Genomic DNA, 26865 nt, shown 5'->3' on the forward strand with positions numbered 1-26865 from the left:
AATTTGATGCCCCATCTTTGCCCCCACATTTAACTTACCTTATGGAGGACGGTATTCCATGAACGAGCTTAAGGGACTCCCCCACATCTACATTCATGTGGCAATGGCTTTTGAGTTATTTAACATGAATTTCTGGACTGCATCCCTATGGTATCTTCTTCCCCACAGAGGATTTTTTTGAGAAAATCTTTTTGTACATCTCTTGCCTCCCTGCTGCTTACAATAGGAGAATACAAGGGCTATTTCTGTTGCAACTCACTGATAAGGTATCTTCTGATTTCACATAATTTCTCTTGTTGATCTGTCTTATGACTATGAGAAAACAATCTCTCAAATGTTATTCATAGCAGGTTTTTATACTTTTGTGGTAACATTATGGAACATAATGGAACTAGGTAAGAAGCTTCATATATACATATATATGATTTATACACTTTTCAGAGTATTTGTTAGATATTGTCTTGCCTTCTTGAGAAAGACTAAAATAAAGGAAATATTGGGGAGGAATACATAAAAGGCAACAGGAGAAACTACAGGTAAATATTTTCAGTATAGTTAACATAATAATGGCTTGATAATCAATTGGGAAAAAGCTATCCAGACACAGAGCAGCATCACTACACAGCTGTACTAAGGGCAGAAAACCTTAGGTCAGAGATATGAAAGGATAAAGGTAAATGGGTTATCAGCCTGATGACAGGGAGATATAGCATGAAAGAGAATTATGGCAGAAAGAGAATGGTCAGGTTCTTACAGCTAAAGGTGCATATTAACTGACCTGAAATGAACCTTAAAAAAATAGTTGCAAGGAAAGATTAGGGTATAGATAGGGGAAAATTTGAAAAAAAATACTCTCTTTCTCCCTTCGCAATCTATGCTTTTTATTTTTGATCAACAGAAAAAATAACTTTGCTTTGAAAAGACTTTTCCTGAGTCACTTAATCAGTTGCTGTCACAGCCTTGTTCAGAATAAGGATTTTCAGCTGCAAATTTAGTCTATCATATCACCATGGTAAGCAAGTGTAACCCAAAGAGTCAGCCTGAAGGTGAGAGGACTGCCTGTTTTATCCAAGGAAAGCTACCGGTGGGAAGTCCGGTCACCCCACTGCATTTGTGATGGATAAAAGAAAGGTCTTATCTATAACCAGAGCAGAAGATAAGGGATGAAGGGTTTTTGTTTTGGTTTGCTTGTTTTCTTCCCTTTTCTGCAATCTTTTTTTTTTCTATTTTCTCTCTCTCTGTCTCATTTTTTATTTTTTATTTTAAATATAAATGATGAATACTAACACCATTTGAGATTCTTGTCATCTCTTTAAATTTAGGAAACTTTTTCAAAAGCATAATACACCACAACTTTAACATTTCTTGTTGTTCCTGTTGTCTTTATAGCTGTGAATTCCTGACAAATGTTTATAATGTAGAAAGTGGAAATTTATATTTTGTTGCCACCTCATTTTTAACATACATTGGGAATTTATTTCTTAGACATTTTAAAAACACCAGTATAGGGCATCATAAATGTTCTTAGGCTGTGTTATGTCTTCTGAGATGCTTGAAAGAGAAAAGCATAGACTGGATAGTTATGGTGAATAGGAAATTCACATGTTCAAAGCTTCCTTCCTAATAAAAAGGGAACTTTATAAAAGATACTTAGGACATTTTTGACTAATTCTTTTGGGGAATTAAATACCCTATTAAGGTTACTCAAGCTCTGCAAAGATACAAAATCATAGAGAGTTCTTATCTGGTAAAATAAAAACCATTTATCTGAGCCTTTTATGAAAGGCTAGAGACTGAGAGTATTGATGTTTTTGATAGATGAAATGCTCCCAAACCAGCTCATCCCAATATGACTCATCAGAGTGAGACTTTGTACAAACAAGAAGTTCCCTTGGGTTTTAAACTTTCAACTGGATAATTAACTGACAAATCTAAAAATCCAGATTCTCAATATAGAGAAACTCTGTAAGGTCAAATTAATGAAGCAACCATTCCCTTAGATGGCTTTTAACATTACACCAGCATTTCAACAAAAATGCTCTGATAAAAGTGGCGATGCTTTTTCCATTACTCATTTGAGCATTTTCACTAGTATGTGATTTTTATAGACTTCAGAGAAAATAGGTGTGCCCCTGCTTGGAGAATTAAAAGGCATTGTTCATGAGGGCCATGCTCAAAATAATGAATTTACTTCTCTTGTTAGTGTTCCACAAATACTTATATCTTTCCTATTTTTATCCACGCTGGCTACAAAGTCTTGACAGGATCTTTAGATTCCCAAATGAATGATAATATGCTCAGTGAGACTGAGGATGTAAACAGCTGGCACGTTTTGTTTTGTTTGTTTGTTTGTTTGTTTATTGTGTGAGTGAGATCTTATGGATGTGAAAAGGTTATCCAGTGGTAGAATTATAGGCCATTAAGTTCTCTGAGCGTTTGAGATCAAAGTCTTAATGGAGAACACTTTTGCCATGACCTTTCTGTATACAGAAATAAGAAAAGTGCAATAAAATGGCATAGAGCCAAGAACTTCCCATGAAAATAAATTGTGTTAAGTTCACTGTATTCAGAAAGAAGAGCTGATACAGTAGCTGCATGTATTATTTAAATTAAGATAAATTTAATGTTTATATATGAAAAAGTATCACTAGAAGAGAGAATTATGGGAAGCTCTGAAGCATCATAGTACTTTGGTTAAGGGTGGGGAAAGAGGTCAAAAATTAAAGAACTTGTTTTAAAATACTGCTGTGTGACTTTTAAAGGCCTAGATTATCAAACACATTCAGCTGAACTTAAATCCTGTTGACTTAGGTGTTATGTAAACACTTGTTTAAAAGTCAAGTCTGTGCCTAAATGCTTTTTTCCAACTAAACCTTTGTTTTCTAAAACATTTTTTTTCAACACATTCCAGTTCATCCTTAGCTTTCTCTCTGACTTGTTTTGGAAGAAAAGATTTCTTAGCATCAGGATTAAAAAATACTTTATCTGAACTCATAAATTCTTTGTGAAGTTGCTTGCAAGAAATCTTCGGTTCCACATTATGAAACCTGAATCCCTCTGGAATAGTAACAGTTTTAATTCCCTCATTGCAGTCCCATCTCAGTTTGTCTGGGAAAGAATACCAAACTATGTTCCTTTTTATGTCACTTTTGGAGGCTAACATAAAGACAGTTGACAAATTTATTTATTAATACCAAAAAACAGTTCACTTATGCAAGTCAGTTTCTGAAAGCTTCTGGGCATATTAGGATTAAATATAAATTATACCAAAGTCTAAGTCTGTTGAGCAGTTTTTCAGAGAAGGTATAGAATTTAAGCTTATTTTAGGGGCTTGGTAGAAGAGTCATTGGCCATAATCATGATTAGTATCTCTAGCTTCTTTTAGTGTAGTACAATCCCGATGGTGTGGGCATCAGCACACAAAGCTAAATTAGTAAAAGCAGTACATGCTAGCCAAAGAACAGGCATGACCTGTCTGTCACATTTGAGCTGTCTTTGAAAGAATTTCTTCAATGCAGCATACTTAATTTGTTTGTTTTTGTTTTAAAAGGTGTCACACTGAGAGCAAATTAGAATAGGCAAGGCCAGAAGCAGAGCTGTGTTTTGGAGAAGAAAACAACATCTTGGTGCCTCAGCTCTGCTGCCTCCCCCAGCCCAATGAAGGGGCTCAGTGGTAGCACAGCTCATTTCCACATACCCATGTCCACCTGGGAGGGATTAAACCAGGCATATAGAAAACATCTGTTGCCCCAAATTTGGTCCTTGGGTGACGGCCTCAGTACCAGCAGGCTGCATGTTTCTGTTAGGACAGAGCAGGTTGGTGAGCTTGTTTGTGTCGTGAAATGTGCAAAGGTGGTAGCATACAACTGTATTAGTTGCCAGTGTGCTCATTCTAACTTTATAGCTATTGTGCTCCAATAAATACTTTTTTTTGGGGTTGCCTGAGAAAGCGTGGGGTCAACTGGTAAGTGTTATTCAATGTGAAGTAATCACAAATGCAAGGCTCAGAGATACCCTGTTTGTTCCAGTCCTAGTAATGGCCTTGTGGCAATTTGTTAATATGTGAACAAAAGGTAACATTCTTCAATATTAGAGACCTAGGCAATAGAGAGAAATATGCAATAATAGGAGTGTATGTGTTTGTCTGATGTTTTAGGATATCTAACCTAAATATCCCCCAACTGAGTCGGAACACTTTCAAAATGTTGGGTGAAAAATGAACCTCTGTATATACATCCATGAACACTCTTCAACAGAATAACTTATGGAAAATTTACAGTTTGGCGTGTCTTGTGACACAGAAGGGGAGCTTCTTCACTGATGTTCCAACTGCATTTGGGCTTTTGACAATTACGTTGCTAAAGCTCTTATCAAGGAGTGGTCAATGTTTTCTAAATTTAGTCTGTCTGTTTTCTTATGTGGGGGCGTTGTTGTTTTTTCCTGCCAGTAATCTCGGACTGTATCAAATTCAAAGTAGAGAAAAGAAGGGGGAGAAAGTAGAAGAAAGGTCTACTAAATACAGGTCTGTCATAATTGATAGCAAGGTTATAATATGCAGAACTGTTACCAAACTCTGTTACCATAATTCATTGCAACTGCTCAGAGATCAGTACAAGACAGATAAAAGTACAAAAAGTACGCTTTTACACAGCAGGTAGGGAACTTTTTTGAATTCATTGCCACAGAAATCTGGGTTGGCAGACAGTGCAAGCAGATTCAAAAAGAGATTTGAGAAATTTATGGGCAACAGATCTAAATACTGCATAGACGCTAAGGAGAACAAGAGACGTGCCCTCCAGCATCCCCAATGGCATGATTACAGCTGCTGGTGGAGCATAGGGGGATGGACTACAGGCAGTGGCCATGCTTGTGTGCTTTCCCTGAGCAGCCGCTCCAGTTGTTGCTGTCAGTAGCAGCATGCTGGCCAGGGTGCTTGAGCACATCTCATGTTCTTAACTCACTTCTGCCTGACTAATGAATTGTTTAGACCAGAGTGTCTCAAAACTTCCCAGCAGTGAAGGCAAGATATAGTTCTGCAGCTGTGACAGTCACTGCTTTAGGCAGCATCCTCCCAGGAGTGGCAAGGTGGAGCAAGGGCTGTGTCTAGCCACCATGACGTGCTGACCACAGGCCAGCTGCCCAGGGATGGCTCTGCTGCTGCTGCTTAGCCCACACAGGGTGGCTCTGTTAATTAAGGGATGGTTTTCCTCCTGTCACCCAGAGGATGTAGATCTGCCTCTCTAGCCACTCTGCGTAGGACTGCAGTTGGTATATTAAGATGTGACAAAGCTCCTTGAGTAATTTAGATCTAAGGCTCCATTTCCTAGTTATTTGTTATCCTATGGGTTTTTTACTAGGATATGCCATCTAAGTTCAATTTAAAATGTACGTTTCATAAATTACCACTGCACAGAAGTTGCTTTAACGTGTCATTTATGAAGGTAATGGTTTACATTGTAGCAGAAGTGTTTCAGAGTTTCCACTCCTGGGATTACGGATTCACAGTAAAGTGGTAAATGGGGAACAATGAGGAGTTTGCTAGAAAATTGAACACATCAACTTTAACAAATCAAAGCAAATCACACCTTAATGTTGTTAACTGCGTGGGACAATTTTTCTGCAACAATGTGGACATCTAGATTTCCTGCTAGTGTTAAGCAGAAAGGAGGTGTGTATATTGTGCGTACGTGTCTATTTAGATATCAGTGCTTGAAAGCACACTTAGGAAGAATACTGTGACATACTTACAGTTAAGTATAAATAAGGCCCATTACACCAATAGTTCTTAATCCATGATTTAAAATTATGTGAATGTTGTAATATTCCCTGACTAGGGAAGAGATTGTCCTCTTGTACTGGGCACTGGCGAGGCTGTCCCTCAAGTATGGTGTTCAGTTTTGAGCCCCTTACTACAACAAGGATGTCGAGTTGCTGGAACACATTTGGAGAAGAGCAAGGAAGCTGATGAAGGGACTAGAAAACAAGACACATAAGGTGCATCTGAGAGAACTAGGGTCATTTAGTGGAGAAAAGGAGGCTGAGGGGAGATCTTACCACTTCCTGTTACTACCTGAAAGGCAGTTGCAATAAGGAGGGTGTCGGTCTCTTTTCTCAGGTGACCAGTCATAGGACGCGAGTCAATGGCCTCAACTTGTGCCAAGGGAGGTTTAGATTAGGTATCAGGAAGAATTTCTTTATGGAGAGGGTTGTGAGGCATTGGAACAGGCTGCCCAGAGAAGTGGTGGAGTCCCCATCTCTGGAGGTGCTTAAGAGATGTGGATGTGGAGCTTAGGGACATGGTTTAGTGATGGACTTGGAAGCATTAGGCGATGGCTGGGCTTGATGATTTTAAGGATCTTTTCCAACCTAAATGATTCTATGATTCTGTATGACTTATGAGTTATTTTTTATTTATTAAAATCAGTGTCAGAGAACAGCCAGTCTCGGTAACAAGTACAATAATAATTTAACAAGGTATCATCCAAATATTACTGAAATCTATGTAGATCTCTGGTGCTTCTCAAGACAAAACTAATGTCTGTCCTTTTTACCAAAAAAAAAAAAAGTAATAGAACATATATAGCAGTGAGTGCATTTCAGAAAATTCACTTTGTCTATACGTTGTATAATTTAAAAGAAAAATGTTGTTGCAGGCATTAGGCCTATTCTGTGTGTAATGCTGCATTTTAGCAAATTGTCTCTGTTTGGATATTTAGACTTAATTCTTATTCTTAACACTCATATTTAATAGGTTATAAACACCTTAAATTAATCAAATTAAGTAGTTCTTCAGTAAGACTAGCAACTAAGTAGGCATCTGATGATTGTATAAAAGTATTTTATATTTGTTTTGTTATTTAGTCATAAAACTGCATACTTTGGTAGGAAAAAAAAAATAGTAACATTCTGCTACCAAATAAATTGTAAATCTAGAACTGCTACTGGTTGAAATTACTTAAGTAGTGCAGCCAAAAGAAAGGAATCGATATTTAGGTTGTAAAGTACAAAGCTATCAGTTAGAAGAAGCATAACTGAATCTGCAGGCTGTGTATATCTTGCTTCAGTGACTAGTATCTAAAGACCTGAGATGCTACATCTGTTTGTGAGATAGGATTTGGTAAGCCATCTTTTCATTTCTAATCGTGGACATATCCTTTTGGTGGTTTCCCTCATGTAAATTTGAAAGTGCAATTTGTTATATACAGGCAAAGACTGTGTACAAGTAATAAATACTTTCTGCTGTCGTAGGCAAATCTTTTGAACTGTAGAGCTCCTTGAGAGTTTTTGGGAAAGAGTTAAATATCAGTTGCCAGTGGGAAGATGTATGGGAAGCTGTAAGACAGTCATTTCCCTTCTCTGCTGTGTCCTTAACTTGGCTAAGGAGTTATCGCTGTCAGTGCTTTGCCTTTGGTCTGATGTGAAGTTACCAGGTACAAGAGGAAAGGTTTCACTGAAAGGAAGTCCAGGATTTTAAGTCAAATCTTATACTGCTTGTGATAATATGTGTAAAACAAACAAAAAAATTATTCAAGGGAAGCATGCAGTAAGGGTGGAAAAGGGAATGGGCTGTGACACAGTGCAGCAACAGAAACAAATTTAGATTGTGTGTAAGATGCACTACTTTGCAACTGATATGCCTGGTTCAGGAAAAGCACTCAGTACATGCAAGTACACTTGTGAATGTGAATAGCCTAAATAATTTAAGAATCCATTTACAAACCACTTACATCTACCTCAGCCTGCTTGCATGATTTCTGTTGCCTGTCAGGTGCACAAGACCATGCTGCTCATCACACAGAGAGCTGTTTTCACACAGCTTGCCAAATGTCTTGCCAAACAGTGTACACTGAAATATCATTAGCACTTTTATTTATTTATTTATTTAGGGAAGACCTTGGCCTTTTCCAATACCATTCTGTTTTCTTATTTGTTCCTCTTATTTTTCCTGCCTGTTCCTGCATTTTAGTAGTTCACATCTGGTACTAGATGGTAAAGTTGTAATAGATGCTCGTTATATCCAGTAACTCAAATGATTACTGAGTATTTTGTGATAGCAGAGTATTATCCACAAGTTACTGTTGCTGATACATAATATTTCATATGCATACTACATGTATCTGATTAAATGTATTGCTTTGGATCCAACAGGCCAGAACCAGTATTGTGGACAAAGGATGGTGGAGAACTACCAGATCCCGAGAGAATGGTTGTCAATGGCAGGGTCCTAAGCATCAGTTTCCTAAACAAAACAGACAATGGCACATATCGATGTGAAGCAAAAAATCCCATTGGCCGAAACAGCACAGAATATGTCCTGATAGTACATGGTGAGTGTATTCTCTTTGGTTCTTTGGTGCATGTTACACATATGTAGCATTTCAGGAAAATACAATTGGTTTCTTACGATCATTAGTGAAAGAACATCAGGAAAAAGGTGGAAGTATAAGGGCACTTTTATTGACACTATTCTCCAGTTGTTGTTAGTATGTTTACTTCCTTCTTTTGGCATACCTCTCTTCATACAGGTTAAACAAAATATGTTCACTAATGTTGTGAACTTTTTACTAAGTAAACATCTGTAAAAATATTTTTGCCATATTTTGTGGGAGACAGAGGGATTTGGCCAACCTCTTTTCAGTGGTTTGTGGGGACAGGACAAGGGGTAATGGCCACTAAATAGAGCACAGGAAGTTCTGCACCAACATGCGAAAGAACTTCTTCACGGTGAGGGTGATGGAGCACTGGAATAGGCTGCCCAGGGAGGTTGCGGAGTCTCCTTCTCTGGAGATATTCAAGGCCCATCTGGACGCCTACCTGGGCAACCTGCTCTAAGGAACCTGCTTTGGCAGGGGGGTTGGACCCGATGATCTTTCAAGGTCCCTTCCAACCCCTACAATTCTGTGATTCTGTGATATGTTGGGTAGTGTTTTATAAATACTTGCCTCGTGCACATATTGTTCAGCTAAAAAGTGTTTATAAAAGGATATATGAAGGGAAATTTGGAAATACCAGACAGAAGAGCCTTTTGACTTTTGTATATAGACCACCAAAGACAGATTGTCAGATACTTTTCTTCACATAATTTATAGCTTGCTACTGATGAAATTCAGCTTATACAAGTTAGCTGATCATCGCATCTGGCTTAATTTCATAATCAATCCTCTTTTGAGAACATGTTCTGTCCTAAATTCAAGATACTTCTTCCAATGAAGTTGATAATAGGAAGGTTCACATTAAATTTCAATTGATTTATTTTCCTTGATTAATTAGGCAACAGTATGTGTCACACTAAAAGAATATCAGGCTTTTATATTAACCACAAAATAATTTGATATAACTCAGGTATAGGAGAAACTATAATAAAATGCTAGCATTTAGCTTTAATAAAACTTCATAAGATCTAGCAGTCTCAAAACATGTAGTTTGTCTTATCACAGAGGTAACTGTGATAATTCCTAGAAAACTGAGTTCTATAGTTTGAATTTTAACCTAACTGAATAAAGAGGTGAAGCTGCACTGCAATTCATCACAGTACTTTTTTCCCCTAGTTTTTACACAAAAGCAACTTTTTATAACTATGGCAAAAATTAAGTGAAACAATCTAATACAAGTTATAGTCTGTAAACAGAAATGGGAAGTACGTAGGTTTTATTCTGCTCAGTTACTTCAGGCATAACAAATATATGTTTCTTGGTGTTTGCAAGCTGTCAAAAATATTTTTCATTTAAAGGCTTAACCTGACTTTTGGTATTTGGCAGAAAACTTCTAATAAATGCTACTTTCATCTTTCAGTAATGAGATATTTCTTAGTGCTGTCGATGAAATGTGATTTATCAAAAGAACCCCCTAGATTACTTCTCATTTCTCTTAAACTTCACTATTAGCTTATGTAGTATTAGTGACACAAGTAAGGAGGAAGTCTTTGCTTGAGGACCATTGAGCTTGTACTGCTGTGTGAGTATTTCTCTATTAAAGACAAACAGAACAACTAAACTCCCTAACCTGTACTTACATTGACTACTACAAAAAAAAAAAATTTACATCCAAGAGATGGTGTTGTATTGTTTGTTGGCTGCATGCACAAGGTGCACTGCCTTAGATGAAGTAATGGCTTCCTTGCTTACCGAACACTGAAATTTCTATCATTTGTGTTTTGCACCCAATTTATTTATGTGATAATTTTTGGAAATATGGCCTTTTATAATGGTAGATTTTCCATCAGTGGTGACTTTGCAATGTACCCCTATCAAAGACTATTTCACAATATCCTATGCGTCTTTCACGTAGTGGCATGCCCCTGTTGATCTGATTATTTTGCAACAACTTAATGGCAGTCAGTAAAGTCATTCATTATCAGGAAAGCATTCTGTTATGTGTGGCAGCACATTAGGCGTGTTACTAGGTTTAGCTTGAACACTGCTGACCTTTTCTGTTATGAGTACCAGCGTTTCCTAATTGCATTTCTGCAATTCTGGTGTTAGAACTACAGAAGATAAATGTCAGGTGCTTCCTAGATTTCTGTAACAATGAGAGTAGTGTGACAGAGTATGTGATGGTGTTTAGAGCTTAACAGCTAACTGTTTTCAGAGTTTATAAGTTTGTTTTAAGCACGGTAGAGACTGACACAATTATTTTATCAAGTGTAACACAATTGCTTGTATAGATCAGTTTAGGCAGTCTTATCCTTTCTTTTGTTCATTGGATTCCTGAATGTCCCCAGTGAAAAATAATCCTCCTAAACCAATTCATTATTATTATTCTCTCTCTCACTCTGCTAGGAAAACCACTTTTTAACACTTCCTGAGATGTGTTCTTCCATTTAATAGAGAATATATTTTCTCTTTATCTTTGTAAATATATCTGGGAGCAGCATGGTTTCCTGACCCTTTCCCTGTGCCTAATGTGTTGACTTAATTTTTTGGACCTGCTCCTTTTGGTACAGCTGATGTATTGTATAAGTGAGCCTTCTTACCTTGAATCTTAGGTTTCTAATACAAGCACGTGCCAGATTTAACATTAAGGGGTGGTACGTCTATAAATAGGAGAGGAGAGGGAAGAATCTGCATGACGAGAGAATCTCTCTTCACAAGAGATTCTTTGAAGATGCAAGTCAGGGAAGTAAGGTCTAGGAAAAGTGACCTGCCAAATCCATATGGAGTTAGGCATAAATGCCCTGAGTGATAGTAGCCACTGCACCTAATAAGCCTCTGGAAGTCCAACTCCACAGATTTCAAACAACTAACAGGTGCTGTTTGTTTTTTTTTCCAGGCAACTCCAGAGCTCAGAGAAGTTAAAGTGTAGTAATAATAAGTAGGAATAAAAGAATAATAATCATATCCCCGAGCTTAGAGAGATACTATGGCTGATTGAGTCTTGCCAGGCGAGCTTGTGTGGGAAGGCAGGGTACATCAATGGAAGGTATCCTCTGCAGCGGCAGGGGGATGTAATCTGCTTTACAGTGTTGTTGTTTGTTTTTTTTTTAATCTGTATTTTGATTCTACAATCAAAAGTGATCTACATCACTTCTACAGATTTTCTGTCTTCTCTTCATTAAGGTTACAAAAGTTCTATGTGGCTTCTATTCTTTTTTTTTTTCTTTTTCCCCCATGAAATCCCCCTCTCATTGGGACTCTATCTACTAATTCCCTCAATTTCTGAAGTTATCTTCCTTACTCAGAAGAGGTTTAGACAGCTCTAACATGGAGAGAAGCTTGCCTAAAAACGAAAGGTGTAGTTTATCATAATTAGAGATTAAGGGTAAGGAAAGTTTATATACATATTAATTATGCAAACCAAAAAGAGTGTTACATGCGTTTAACTGGATCAACCTAGACAAAATATTATACATAAAAATGTTTTTTTTCATGTAAACAAATATGAGGTAATGCTGTTTAGGTGTGAGTTGATGGCAGTGGAAATAAATACTACTATAAGCAAATGAATGACAATGTCTAACATAATTGGCATCTGATAACATAAAAAATCTTTTTAGATATGTAGTGTAATTAAAGAAATCAGACTTCAAAGAAAGGGAATGTATTTAAATCAGATAAAAGGTATCGACCATTAAATATGCTCATGCTGCTTTGCTGAATCAATATGACTGCTACTTTCATTTTTCTTAACTTCAATTATTAATAATAAATGTCAAGAAAACACTTCATGAAGCAGGAAGGTGGGCACAAAGTCAGAGTTTATAGGCAGCAGTACAAAGGCAAGACATGTAGTTTGCTCAGACATTTGTCTCTTGCAATAACAAAGGCACAAGCTTTAATGCCTGTAGCTGTTGTCATTTCCGTATTCTAATTGGTGAGCTTAGTGCTTTAGAAGTGCAAATTCTGGCTAGATATATCACATCCTTCCTTTGGTAATGTGCTGCAGGCAATTTTCTGTCTCTTTCAATTTATTAAGAATTTTTGTATACCTTTGTTCAAATACTAGTCATTAATCATCAGTAAACAGAGCTAACTCTCAAACTTGTGATGCTCAACCCAAAAACAGGTTCTACTTGCAAAGCTTAGGTAATAACTGCATTGATTTAGCTGGAGTTGAGGAAGGATGTGGTCCATCATGGTGAAACTGAAGGCACAGCTGCTATGTATGTAACTGTAGTTAATGATCTCTGGAGGTCACTGCTGAAGACATAGTTCAATATCATATTGAGTAGGTAACAGAAGTCCATGGCATTAGGAGAACTTACTGGAAGGAGCAGCATTTGATAGTTTTAGAGACCTACTTGAAATGAAGTAATTGGGTGAAATATCCCGATTTGCTAATTTTAAGTCATGTATTCAATTAATAGAAATACTCTAAGCTATAATACGTCATGTATCAATTATCTATCAAAGAAATACTGTAATTGACATGAATAGGCTTCTGTGGATGTTCTTAGGCAGTCCTTACTCCCAAATTATACATACAGTAAAAAGAGATTGAGCCAAAACTCAGTATGTCTGGAGAATAAAAAGTGGCATAACATATTCCCTTGACTTCGGCCTCTTAAATATTTTTTTTCTTAGACAAGATATTTCTTCACAAATAAAGGCAAGTGAATTACCGAGTTATATCCTCGTTAGTATTTTGAAATGTAATTTCAAACAAGATCTCCTACAACGTGTAGGACCAAAGGTCCCACTGCACCTTTCCTTTGGACTCTGATGTATTTATCTTCCATGTGTGTCCAGTCCTATTTCAAAACATTTATCATCTTGGCTTTCACAATAACCTGTGGCAACAAGTTTTGAATTGAATTATGTGCTTTGAGGGAAAAGTGTTCACTCTTGTTTGTTTAAACCCTGCTGGTTGAGCTCTTCATTTCTTAACTTTCCAATCTACTTGGCCTCTTTTTCTGTTTGTGCTATAAGTATTGAATTATTGAAAATCTCATTGTGATGGCTGTTCACGTTTGCATTGATGGCATTCCTTCATTCTTCTTACCATCACCTCCATAGTTTATTTCAGTTCCCAGTATATCTCCTATTGTTTCCCATCTAGACCAGTGGCTTATATCTTTTTCTAAGTTCCACAGCCATTCTTATCACTGTAATGCTCTTATTTCCACTTTTATTTTGCCATTTCCAGTTGGATCACTGCCTTGCAGTTAAAATCACTTTCATTTTCATGTGGCTTCCCTTTACTAGTTTCTCAAGAATTTTCACCTTGCTGTCAATGTCTTACTAATTATGATCTTAGTCTCTTTGCTTTTCTCAGATTCCTGTCCTTTGTACCCAGGCTCTTCTTTCACGGTCTCTTTCTCATCATTTTCTTCATTTTCTTTCTGGTAGTAAATCTGTTTGATCTTTCCATGTCTAGAACAAGTCTATGCCAAATTTTCACCAGACATCTAAGTTTATTACCTCCACTTCCATATATATACCAATTCCTACCTCCACATACATATATTACAAAAGTTCACCTTCTGAGGCCACCTGTAATTCCAGTACTGTGCACTTTTTCTTTTACACAAGTTTCTTTTTAAATTAGTAGAAACTCTGTGGAATCCAAAACACATCTGAAATTGAACAAACTCCATTACCTTTATCTGCTCTAAACTCCTTTATCTTTGTCTGTTCATTTGCCCACTATCAAATTTTTACTGCATTTAATTTCTGTCTTGAAGTTCTCATAGGAGCCCCTCACCTTCCTTTATTTCTGTAACTCACTTGTGCACATCTCTCACTCTATGAAAGTAAACACCGAGTCAAACAGTAATTTGAAGAAAGTCAGAGAAGTTACGATAATTTTCCTTTTTATGAAAATGGAGGTTATCAGATGGGCAATAGAGCTTCTGGCTTGCAAAAAATTTCACTGCGGACCTTTGATAAAAACTTGTAGACTGTTTTTGGACACCTTCTCCTCACATCCCTCCAAAAACATAGAAAAATTATTCACTGCAAGGCAGGGAGAGGAGGTAAGGAAAGAAAGGAATGAGAGACCTTAATGGAGGTCTCGTATGGAGCAGCAGACTCGGCAGTAATCTAGTTGCCCTCCATTTTGCTGTTAAGATGCTAGATATTGGTAGATGGTAGCCCAGGTAGCTGGACAATTTCTGAAGTTACCTCCCTTATAGCTCCTGAGATGAAACATCTCACTCACAGATGTGTCTCAGAGAAGAGAATCTCCTTGCCTGTGGGAAAATCCTACCCTTTGCCTGTGATGTAATGGAACAATAGTAACCTGTAAAGCTATAATAGAGGGTGTTTTTACTAAAAAAAAAAAAAAAAAAAAAAAAAAAAACTTACTCCCAAAGCAATCAAGGCTTATCAAGAATATAAGGCTCAGAAGACCGCTCAGGACTTAATTGAAATTCTGTGCATGTGAATATCTATACTTCTTGATTTTGAGATTTTTTTTCTGGGTTTGAATTAAAAGAAAGAGGGTCCCTCAGTTCTGAGTCCTTAAAACAGAGGTGAAAAGAACAGTCTCTCCTACTTCCATCTTTTAAAAAGTAAAAATAAAGTACAAAAATGTAAAGGAGACGACTCATTGACAGAGGAATCTGAGCTTTCAGCTGAAAAATAAATAAAAGAATGCTCTTGAAGACTTGTCATCTCAAAAATGTAAAAAAAGAGTTCATAACCCCAAACTGAGTCTTCCTTCCCCCAAAGCTTTTTTTTTTTTAATTTTTATTTTACTTTTCCATGTTTTTTGTGCAGAAGCCGAGGTATGTAGGGGTTAAGTTGCACAGTCCTGAGAAAGTGGTACAGTAAACCCTTTATTAAAGGTAGCCTCATAAACACACAGAAAATGGTATTTACATGATATTCTGCAAAGAATAGCCCTTCAAATTATGTTGAATTATTTTGATTTTGCATACACATCAACTTTGTATAGTGACATCAAGGTATTAAGTCACTTTCATAGTGTTAAAGTTAACTTCTTCTGAAGACTTTTAGCTGCACTAAAACAGGTGGCCCAAACCTAAAAGAACAGTTTTGTTGGAATGCTGCACAACCAGATGAATTAAGAAAACATTGTGTAATATAGGCTTTATTATTGGACTAAAGAAATATAATGCTTATTTATGTTTCCAGGTATTAGAAGTCTGTCAAGAAACTTACGGTGGAATTGTTGGCTTAATTTTATGGATGAATTGGCCAGCTATTATCCCTGAACACTTGCAAGGCAGCTACTTTGAAATTGCTTTTTGTTGATAAATACTTGCACAGTAGGGTCTATAGTTGAGCTGTATGAACTGATATTTCTTCATTTATGGTGACTTTAGAAAAGAAAGATGCTTTTTTTTTTCTTTCAGATCAGCTCAAAATTATTTTGTAAAGGTCAAGAAAATAACATTCCAAACCATAGAAATGCTTTAGGAGAATGTTTTACATTTAAGTACTGCTTTGGATGAAAGAAAAGTTTTAAAATAAAGTGATATTTTTTTTTTTAGATAACATTAAATTTTTTTTTTGAATGGAGTACTTGCTGGAATTACTGAATCCAGGGTCTTTCAGTTGACTTAAATTTGAATTTGTCCTGCTTTTACTTCCCTCTGCCCCCAACCCCAGTCCCCAGCAGCAGATGCTGTCTCGAGTGCCAATTTTTAACTACCTATTCCAGCACATATAGCTCATTCCTATTTAAATATAAGTTAGCAATGTACTTATTCTAAAAACCTGTAGCTTTGGATCATGTCACACAACACCTGAAGAAATTCAATTCTCTATGTACATGTGTAATTGGCTAATGAGATAGTTCTTGATTTGGGCTCCCTATGTGATTTCTGAAAAGGAAAAGATTGCATACTAGTTTTGATTTATAATGAGGTTTTCTCTCCATACACAGTAATTGCAAAAAAAAAAAAATAATAATATTTTGGATGCTTGTATACAGGTAGAACACCTACAGTAAAGTACTTTTTGAATAACTTATACTAGATACAGTACTGTTGCTCTTTGAAACATAACTCTTAAAAACTCTTAAATGATCTTCAGTGAGATGTACTACTCAAATAGTACTGTTGAGTTTATTATCACTCTGATTTGCTTTAGTAGCACAGCTTGCTCTCTAATTTTTCTGGACTTCAAGCTTTACTATTGCTTACCTCTTACATTCTTGAACTTTACTTCAATCATGCCTTTTTGGGTGAGGGGTCAGAGTGCAAAATTACTGTGTCTATGAATGTCACATGCAGGTTTCATGAAGAAAATAAGGCTGTTAACAGAATGATTTCACTTGTGACTGATGACAAAGTTAAAGTCAAACAGTTGCTAATTATTTTCTGTTTCCATCGAGATTATTTATTATTCACACACACACACAACCATAATGAAATTATCAAAGTAACTTAGTAATTTTTCTAAATTGCAATCTTTCTAGCACCATTAGGAGCTACTTTGAATGCAAGTGAGGGTCTCCTGTCTCTGTCATTCTGATGTGGTGCTTCTATAATTTACCTTTCTTTTGAGAATAGGTTGCTCATCTTTTCACTGAATTCAGGAAAGCAAAATGATATGCTGTGCAGTGATTATACTTAGAATGTCAATTGGTGATGGTGGCCTGGTGATACATTAGTACCATGTATTGCTCCAACTGAGATTAAAAAGTTTGGGAAAGTAGCACAAGTCATTGGTTCTGAGCAAATGGAGATAGTTTGAAGACAGATATAATTGCTTTAGGGAGATTGCACACAGCATCCTGAGTCTTTAGCTTACCCCTGAGTGTGGGGAAGCTTCTGTAAAAATGTTGCCTCTTTCTTAGAGAGCTATGAGAAGTTCATTATCTAAGGTCTTTGATCAAATATGAAGGATAGAGTGTCAGAGAGGAGTATATACTTTGGAATTTGCTTATCTCTAACCATTTCTAATATCCTTAATTTGGCGTTAGTAATTATTTGTTATGATTATTCTATTTTCGCTATTTGTGATAGGAAAAAAAAAATATTGCTTGCAAGTATGAATGTGAATCTACCAAAGTTGATGAAGTTGGTTGGAATACCTAGCACTGTCTAAGTATCTCCCACAATATCCTGACTTCCTGCGGAAGGCTGTGGTTACCTCACAAGAATAACGAAAGTTTTAATCCCTTCTGAAGAAACTTACCTGGCAGGTGTCTGTGGACAGGTCTCCAAATATCTGCTGTCACTGATGGAATTCATGTTATGATGTAAGATGATATGTTATCTGTGAGAAAAACAGTCCAAACAACTTTCAGTGAAAGTTAATTTTCTTTTGTTAGAAGGACTGGAGATTGAAGTATGAAAGATTTTATTTTTTCTGTATCTTCTTTATACTCTAGTCTGCATTTCCTTTACTTTTTCTTCACCTGTATCATACAACTCATTTAGTACCCAAATACACCCTTGAAGAAGAGCTTTGCTTTTGCTTGGTAACTTCATGTCTGGGGAGGGTATATCTTTCAGTTGAAACTTATTATTTCTCCTGGCAAGTGAAGAAGAAACCAAACCAAATGAGAGGAGGAAGGATAGGAAAGAGATTTGACAGGGTAAACTCTTTTTTCCTTTAGGTATTGCTGTGGGTCATTGCAGTAGTAGATTGTTTTCGCCCTCTGTGATTTCTGTTTTTTTTTTTTAATATATATTTTCTACAGGTTCTCTAATCCATGATTGGTAGGAAGCAGTTGTCAAGGTTGATACATTGCAGTATTCGTTTGCTGCTTGATTGAGGAGAGCTCTGGATGGCTTTCATCGTTCACAAGCAGGAACTGAAATCTCTTTGCAATGATTTGTAAATCTGTTTGTTTAAAATAAATTAGCAGATCTGACATCTGATTAGCAGATTCTTTTATAACAAATACTTCGGCATTCTATTGGAATGGTACTTGTCCTATTTGATGGCTTAGAGATAAAGCTACCAAATATGTCTGCATGAACAAAAGATGGATAATTGTAATAAAATCAAATCTTGACTTTATTGCATACGTCCCAGCATTCATAGTAGCACATTATACAAAGCCAGAGTCATTGAGGAATTCAGCTAGATGAATAGTACTATTTTGAACAAAAAAAAAAAGACAGCATAAAGATTGACAACTAAAATGATTGGAGTTTGTTCTCTCAGGTAATGCACTATAGTAATAAGAATGTGAATTAAGTTTATTAATCAAAGATGCTGTAAAGAAGTGCAATAAACTGTATTTTTGTTGCAAAGATCCCATTAACTTGTCCAAGCTAATTTTCAATGGGATACAGCTAATCCCACTGTGACAAAGCATTTTAGATTAGTGTTAGACCTCTCTGATTTTATTTTGAAATAAAGTCATTCAAATAATATTCTCTGTTTTGCCTTTATTCTAACCTTAAAATTATTGCAGTGAATTTTGAGTTGTTTAAGCAATTTCATTGTTTTTTCCTGTATTTCTCAGAGAAGTTAAAGCAGCAACCATAATGAAATAGAGACCAGCCTTCTGTTTACCTCCATTTAGTTTCAACACTTTTCTCCCTACTAGGAAAATTTTAGAGAATTCTCCTTGACCTCTTTCTTCTTCCTACTGTAGTTCTGGCTGAACTTTTTGATTATTTTTTTTTTTTTTTTGCACAGAAAGAGTCAAGTGTCATTCTGAGAAAGCTGTCATCTTTGCTCAAGGCTGCTGGTGTCTGAATTTGTATTGTACATTAGCTTTTCTGTACAGGTTTTCAAGGGCCAGATGCTGGTACTTTATTTCTTTTAATTTTTAATACTTCTATTTTTCTGGCTTGAAGAAACAAGGAAATATGGCTTGCCTGTGTACTTAAAAAGAATAAAAATGAACATCACAGCTTTAATGTGATCTTTAAGCAGTGGTGATGGGCCTAAAATACCATATTAATAATGATAGAATGCTGTGCTTCTGTGACAAGTCATGCTGGCTTTGTTCGTGTAAGATGGTGGCTTTTGTGGTAACAGTTTGTCTTGAATGCAGTAAAATTGGCACTGAAGGTATAAGGACGATTGCTTTTAAAATAAAATTTTAAGAGTTTTTTTCTTTTTTTTTTTCTTCCAGTAGAATATTAAAGTGGGACTCAGGAGATTCATTCTGAACTCCCCTATCATGATCAGACGTCTGTAAAATATAAGACATTCCACTTAATACTTCTGTTTTCATTTTCCCAGCTGTGAAATGGGAGTGATGTTACCTCCTTTTCACTAACATTTCATCTCTACTGTCTAAGTAATGATCTTACAGAGGCAGAGATCCATTCTTTAGTGCATATATATTTCTTAATGAAGAGTGGTAAACAAAATCAGGGCATGTATAGATGCCTTTTTATAAGTAAAGCTGCTTCATTTGAGGCTGCAATCTCAAACAGTGCTTTAAAACTATACCTTTTTATTAGAACATTGAATTACGAAATTCTTCTTCTTAGCCTTCTCCTTGCTCTGCAAATTTTACTTAAGATCTTTCAGGCAAGTTGCATGAGCTTCACTGATGTGCTCAGTGCAGTATTCATAACTGCTTCAAATAAAAAGGTGTACAAGATAGAATGGCTACCTTCAATAAAATAATAGGTTTTTATTTTACCACTATAAAATGTGAAAGATTTTTTCTTAACTACTGGAAAAATGCAAGGTAATTTTGGGAAAGCGTAGGTCTTGCACAGTATACATTTGGACTAGTCTAAAGTATTGTATTCATATGACTCCAAAACATGGAATATTAATTTTTCTGTGGAATACCTGTCTTGATTTGTCCTCAGAGGTACATTTGTGCTAATAACATTATTAAAGTAAAACTTAGAGCACTCGAAAACAACTTCTTTAGCATTAAAGAGTTTGTCCACTTGAGAATTTAAATTGTTGTGTTAAGATAATCTTCAATATCTACTCATCAGAACAAGTTGTTAACTTGTCAGATTTATCCTTTTATGTTCTCTGTATATCACCTGGTTTTAGCACAAGTAGAAATGAAGAAATACTACATCACAACCTATTCATTTTCTTCAATACAGTAGTTGCAATTCCTATAATCTGCCCCAACCAAACTGCAATGTATTGTGTAGATGTATTGTGAGGTACTACATTGTGTCACCTTTTATTCTTCTGCTTCACAAAGAGCAAGAATGGTGAGCTTTTCAGGTGGCTAGAATGGTGATAAGCAATGAGGGGACAATGAAATGAGAGTGTTCCAGCATCATAGGACTTCCTTTGCAAATTTCTTTGTTTCAAGGGAGCTGCAGCTGGACAGCTTTTGCTGATCACAAATTCAGTGGAGTGGTGTGGGGATCAAGATGATCCCTGAAGTAAGCACTCAGGGCTTCCAAGGTCAAACTCTTCATTTTAAAACTTATCAGTCACTAGCACAACACTTAAATATTTACGTTAGATGCTTTCCTGTGAAATACTTGGTTCAATGGTCCTGTGGTCCCTATGTGCATCTCTGTGAGTGCTACAATCTACTTTGTTCTCCAGGTGAGAAAGCCATACTTGTGTTAACGTTTGTGCTCTGTGGAAAGGTCATGTTCTGCTAGCCAGATGCTGCTGAAAAGTGTTTTTTTGGGGGTGTTTACTGCAGCTGTCTGAATTTTAGTGAGTATTCATGAGCACTACAAAAAGCGTAGACCCAGCAAATCCTAAATGTTCTGTGCGGTGGAAGAGGTTGAAGAGGAAGCGTGGGGGCTGCCCCACTCAGCAAGCTGTGCTCCTCAGAGTCCCTGTGGAAAGTTATGTAGGTGGTTTTTAAGTATTCCATTGAAAAGGGTGAGGCCAATTCCTTCCCATGCTTTCTTGTCACATGTGCAAGTCACAGCTTCTTGTTTTCTGACAGCTCCTACACCTGCCTGTGCCTGATTCAGCTTTACTGGAGGAAAATCAGAATTTCCCACACCCTTGAAAGTCTTGCTGTTGCTGTGGCACTCCAAGTGAATGAGATATTCAGTAGAGGAATTGTTTAAGGCAATTAAGGACAGTTAACTTTTTTTTCTTCATAGCTCAATGTCAACCTCCTACTGCACTTTGTTTTCTCGTATTCATCATACTTCTAATGCTGTCATAACCTCTTCTGATCAGAGCATGTCTGAAAATATGCCATGATGTGATATCAGGTCCTCACTTTAAAGGACAAACTTCTAAGTAATTTTGGGTGATACCATGCTGCCAATACTGAGTATCAATATTGATGTGTGTTTGGTTCTTTGCAGTTATGTTCTTAACTTTCTAAGGATAGAATTTGGGCCAGAGATGTGCAAATACCAATATTTTTGCTTGACTCTCTGAAAACAGAAGGAGGCATTGTCTTTTTTGTAATACTTCGTCCTCCTTTGTTTGCTGCTGAAGCCTCTTACTTTCAAAATAGAAAACAAAACAAAAACAACAAATAAAAAAACTACCAAAGTTTCTATAACAACTGAGAGAACTCCCAATGACATCAAAACCCTGTTATCTCTTAAGACTTCATTTTTTTCCTCTGTCCTGATTGTGCAGCCAAACTGTGTTAAATAAAACCTTAACAAGTTCCCACATCTTCCAACATCTAACGTCACCTACAGGCCCATGAAACATCTCAGAATTATGATACTGTGTGAATTTATTTTCTATTCTTCCTAGGTTGCTTAGAAATTTTAGCCCAGTTGTATATCTTGCATTACGAACTCATCCACCAGTAGTCTCTAATTGTTTTAACTACGGGTCTAGATCTACATGAGGCTTTTATTAAAAGGTTTTGGATTTTTTTAATGACATCTGATTTGCTAGCAAAAATGTCAAGCACATAATTGCCATTTCAGAGTTTCATAAATCTGAATCAATTAGTAGAGAGAACCCCTTGACCTCATGTCCATGAGGCTTCATGATCATTCAGTCTAAGTGCTAAGGAGCTATTGGCACATGATATTCAAGCTGAATGATCCCTTTGTTCAATTCTGTTTTCTGGGAGCAATGTTAAATGCATTTCCCTTTGAATTTAAAACCTTGCTAAATTATTTAGTACTACATACCACAGCCTCTGATTAAATTTTGCACAGAGTAGTGAAATTGTTTCCCAGGTAGGTCATCACTCAGTTCAGTTTACTACTTAGAATTTCTTTTGTTCTCAGTCAAAATACAGCAAGGGCCATCTATCATTATCAGTTTGTCCTTTAATTTTTCTGTCAGTCTTTGTCAAGCTTGAAACAAAGCCTTTACATTTTTATCAACTGCAGCCAGTGTTGTCTGAATTGTGCTCAGTCATTTCAGAATATCAGTTGTGTTTTCACCAAACAAGTCAAATATTTTTGATAGGTCAGATCTATCTTTCACTTAAGCCTGTTAAAACAAACAGAACCATTTCTCCATTCTTTGGAAATGGAGAGTAAAAATGCTTAGGGCCAAATCTGCAGAGAGTAAATTGTCCAGGCTCCCTGCACTTAAATGGATGAATGTCTTCTGCCACAATAAGAAGAATGCAGCATCAGTTCAAGAGAGAAGGAGAGGAAAGCACAAAATTATGATTGGGCAGGACTTGCCAGTGTTTTTGAGCTGATCTTGCACAACGCTATTCTGCCACTTGTAAACAGACTAGATAAGTGCCTGTTCTAAAGAGCAGCCTCCTGAAAGAGCCAAGCACTACACGCTCCTCCTTTTAGCATTTGCAATGAGCCACCAGATAACCTGCTGTCTGCCTTCACCTTGCCACTGCTAGTGCAGTTTAAAGGCATGCTAACATGCAATAGTGGCCCTTGAAGCATGCCGGTAAAACCTTCCTCATACTTCTCTATGTGTCCACTGTACTGTGACAGTGCTTCAGGTCTTAAAAGAGGGGAGTCCTCTTAGTATTTGCAGCTCTTCTCAAACCCTTCTTGTGCTGCTAGACAGAGGTTAGAAGCCTATCTCTTTCACTGAAAATCTAGATCAGGTCTCATACATAACCTGAGGGAAATTCATGTAAAAGAGTTTTGACTAAAGTCAGTAAGTCCCCTCTATGTGACATCTAACCCCTTTTCAATTTCCAGAAGCTGTTATGGAAACAATTAGTCCTTGGTGAATCACTTATATTTCAGAGGTAGCAAGGTGTTGAAATGAGTACCAGGTTAAGTACATTACTGAATTTTTGGCTGAATATCTGCCACCAGAAGTTCATTTTAGTAGTGAGACTTGAAACCTAACAGTGACAATTATTACTTGACTTCTAGATCTCTAAGTATGGCTTTTCTATCTTCTTTGGTTCCCCATCTGCAAAATATGGCTATTTTCTGCTTCACAGGAGACTAAGGATTAATACTTCAGTATTATGGAAACAGTGATCAGGTGCATTGATTTGGGTATGGCTACCTGAATTAAAAAGTTCCAGTCTGCATGGTCTCTTGATCATAATTACCTTCAGTATTTAGGGGTGTGGGAGTTGTAAACAAAAATTTGTTTTTGGCTGAATGCTTTGTACAACCAGATTCAGAAACTGCAAGGCCAGAAAATAGAATGAAGTATCTCTGCAACACACATTTATTGGGCAGAAACCTGCAAGTCCATGCTATTAAGGTACTTCCTTGCAGAGGGCTCAAGAAGAGGTCAAATCTGTGTAACACCTTTGACAGTGTTTCTCTCAAAAACTTTTAAAGAGGAAGCTGTGGTTAACGTGTCTGCCTCACTAGTAGCCTGATAGGTGTACCCCAAAGTGAAAGCAATGACAGAAAGTCCTACAGAACTAGCAACGGTCAAATTATAATTCCCTCTTCTGGCATGGAAATGAAACAGCATACCCTCTTTAGAATACCGAATGAGATTAATGTGCCTTAAACAGAAGCCTGCGCTTCAATCAGTTTATATTTGCAATGTGTCTGTTTTTGGGAGCTACCAACCCCACTTACCTCCTACATGTCCAATAAATGAGGGTAGAATGAGGGGCACTGCATCTTATTTTTCTTTATTTTGAAGTCCATGATTTGAATTCTGTCATTAAAAAAATAATAATAATCAAGGCTAGTAGGGTTTTGCAAGAACCTGTAGATCTTCCTAGAAGATCTGAGGAGCCTTTCTGTTAGAGAAACTCAGTAGGGCTGGTGGGCCCAAATATTCAAGTCTTTTGAATGTGGGACTTGAGTGCATTTCAGACTTATAATCTATATCTAGACTTGGGCTGCCAAAAGAGGTTTTAAGGATGAAATATGGTCCAGGAGTTCCAAAACCTGTTGTCTGTAGAGCGGTTAGCTGTTTTGTCACTTCACACATACCTTCCCATGACACACATCATTAAAGAAGAGATTCTATTATGTAGAGCCAAGGCATCCCCAGAATGCAGAGTAAATTTAGATTTCATTGGCCGATAAAAGGCTCATCAGGATGATTCCTGGTTCTTATCTTGTACTTCAGTTATTGAGAGCAAGTAATTGTAATGCTATGAGCAAAACAGAGCAACTACAGTCATTTGCATGGTGAATTTCTCCTTACTCTAGTAAGAAAGAAACAAAGACACTCCTAGTCCTTGTATGTATGTTTCCTTTGAGAACACGTTTTTCTCTGAGGCTTCTGACAAGCTGCTGTGTTGATGTTTGGCATTAGAGTTAGTGACTCTGATAAGGAAACTAATTTCTGCCTAAGTTTTCATTGTTCTTGATGTGATCAGAAAAGATGAACCTACGTATCTGTATTAAAACACTTATCTCCTAGTTCTTGTTAATCAGTCTCAGTTTCCTATGTAGGCTTTCTTTTAATATAAGAATTCTTGCTGGAAATACTTCAGTCAGAAAAGAAACCAGAAAACAATGAGCTTCTAAATTCACCAGTGATTCATTTATGCCAGTATTTTGCACACTGCATAGACAATGTGCTCTTAGAACAAAAAACACCGTCATAAAACCATAGCTGCCTTTACCAGTTGCAGTTGACTTGCCATTGCATAGTCTTAAGTAAATGACATATTTAAGAAAGATAACCAAGGGAACCATAAGTCACATTAATTAGTTTTTGTGTACAAGACTGTTTTGTAAAGCTTTTCTAATAAACAAGGCTTTGCTCTCCTTACGAAGGAGGTAGGGATTTTTTTTTTCCTGTTTGATTTCATTTTTACCAGATACTTATCTAAGAAGGAGTTTCCCTTTATAAGAAATAATTGCATAGATCAGTACATATGACATGTATCTTTTTAACATGTTAATGTATTTCTAATGCTTGTTAAACTCAGTTCTGTTTAATTATTGTGGTACTTACATCCAGGTAATGTTACATTTTTTTTCCTGATGATTAATGTAGTTATGCTGGCTTTTTTGAAAAGCCTGCTTTAATTTTTCTGGTTTGGGAATATTTTATATTGTAAAACAGATGTAAATGTCAGTGTACAGGAGATGAAAGAGAGATCTCATGCCATTCTCTGATGACTTCCAAAGTGGGAAATCCCACAGGTATAGGTTCTGGAGAGAATAGTGCTGGCGTTCATCAAAACCAGAGGATTACAGGACACTGTAGGTGACTCATAGGTATTTACAGACAAGGAGACTTTTTAAGTGCCAAAGCAATCTGTCATCCATCATGAAAATAAGGCAAACGTTTTAATTTGAAATCTTAAGAGTATAATTATACCATGCTGAACTCTAGGACCCTGTCTCTGAAATGTCTTCTGTTGAGCCCAATATTGTAAAGAGCTGAGCTACTTTAGCTTCCATTGATTTTAGTCAGAATTGATGGTACTCAGAGACCAATTGCATTTCCTTCCACAGCAAGGGAAGATAGATCATGGGTCAGATTTTTGCTCCTTTATTGCATTGAATAGCACCCTTCAGAAATGTTTTTACTGAAATCAGTGTGGAATGGCTTACTCACCAAAAACTGATGAGAAACTAGTCCTTTCCTTTTAAAGCTGTGGTATAAATAATCTGAAAAATGTCAGATGCTGTTTACTTCCTCACAGAAGTGCTTTTCTGTAGTTCTCTTCAGGGCTTTTGTTTGTTTGTTCTTTAAAACCTGCAATCACCTTATAAGCAAAGTGATACTGGTCTTTATTGCTTCTGGCAGTGTAATCAAAGTATTTTCAATCTGCACATCTGGTTATGTTCTGCTCTGTACTGGAATGTTTTGCAACAGAGATTGCTGGTTCCTCTGCAAGGAAGTGGCAGCTGCCTAAGCTTGGCATACCTGCACTTGATAAGAAGCTGAAGGGTTTCGTAACATACTTTTCATTAGGGCTTTGCATCTTTTCTGATTTGTATATTTACTAACAATAATATTATTGGCCTTTCTGATTTTTCAGTTCTAAGTTGTATATTAATGATAACCTGTAAGTATTAAGGATGATTGCAAGATCACTTTGCTTGCTAATTAGGGTAAAGATTTTGAAATATACTCTGCTCTGGATCTTAGCAGACAACTGTGTCTTAAACAAGTGTGTGGGAAGAAGAAAAGCAATCCGGAAAAAGCACCTCTTATAGTTAGTAGCATTTTCTCCCCTTTTTCCTTCCATTGAGTCTGTCTGAAAGTGGGTGTTTTTAACATACAGCCATTTCTCGTTAACATGTGTGTGTTT

At 36.6% G+C, this 26865-nt stretch overlaps 1 protein-coding gene across 7 annotated transcripts in view; it reads left to right on the forward strand.

Annotated features, from left to right (window-relative positions):
• Nucleotides 1-26865, forward strand: part of CADM2 (cell adhesion molecule 2) — a 666627-nt gene that overhangs the window by 592937 nt on the left and 46825 nt on the right. For all 7 annotated transcript variants that reach the window (XM_048071686.2, XM_067001482.1, XM_048071688.2 and 4 more), the window contains one exon: nucleotides 8149-8327. In XM_048071686.2, the coding sequence (XP_047927643.1) occupies nucleotides 8149-8327 (179 nt within the window). The remainder of the gene's footprint in view (nucleotides 1-8148; nucleotides 8328-26865) is intronic.

The sequence above is a fragment of the Anser cygnoides genome, chromosome 1 (assembly GCF_040182565.1).
Source record: "Anser cygnoides isolate HZ-2024a breed goose chromosome 1, Taihu_goose_T2T_genome, whole genome shotgun sequence".
Taxonomy (NCBI): Eukaryota; Metazoa; Chordata; class Aves; order Anseriformes; family Anatidae; genus Anser; species Anser cygnoides.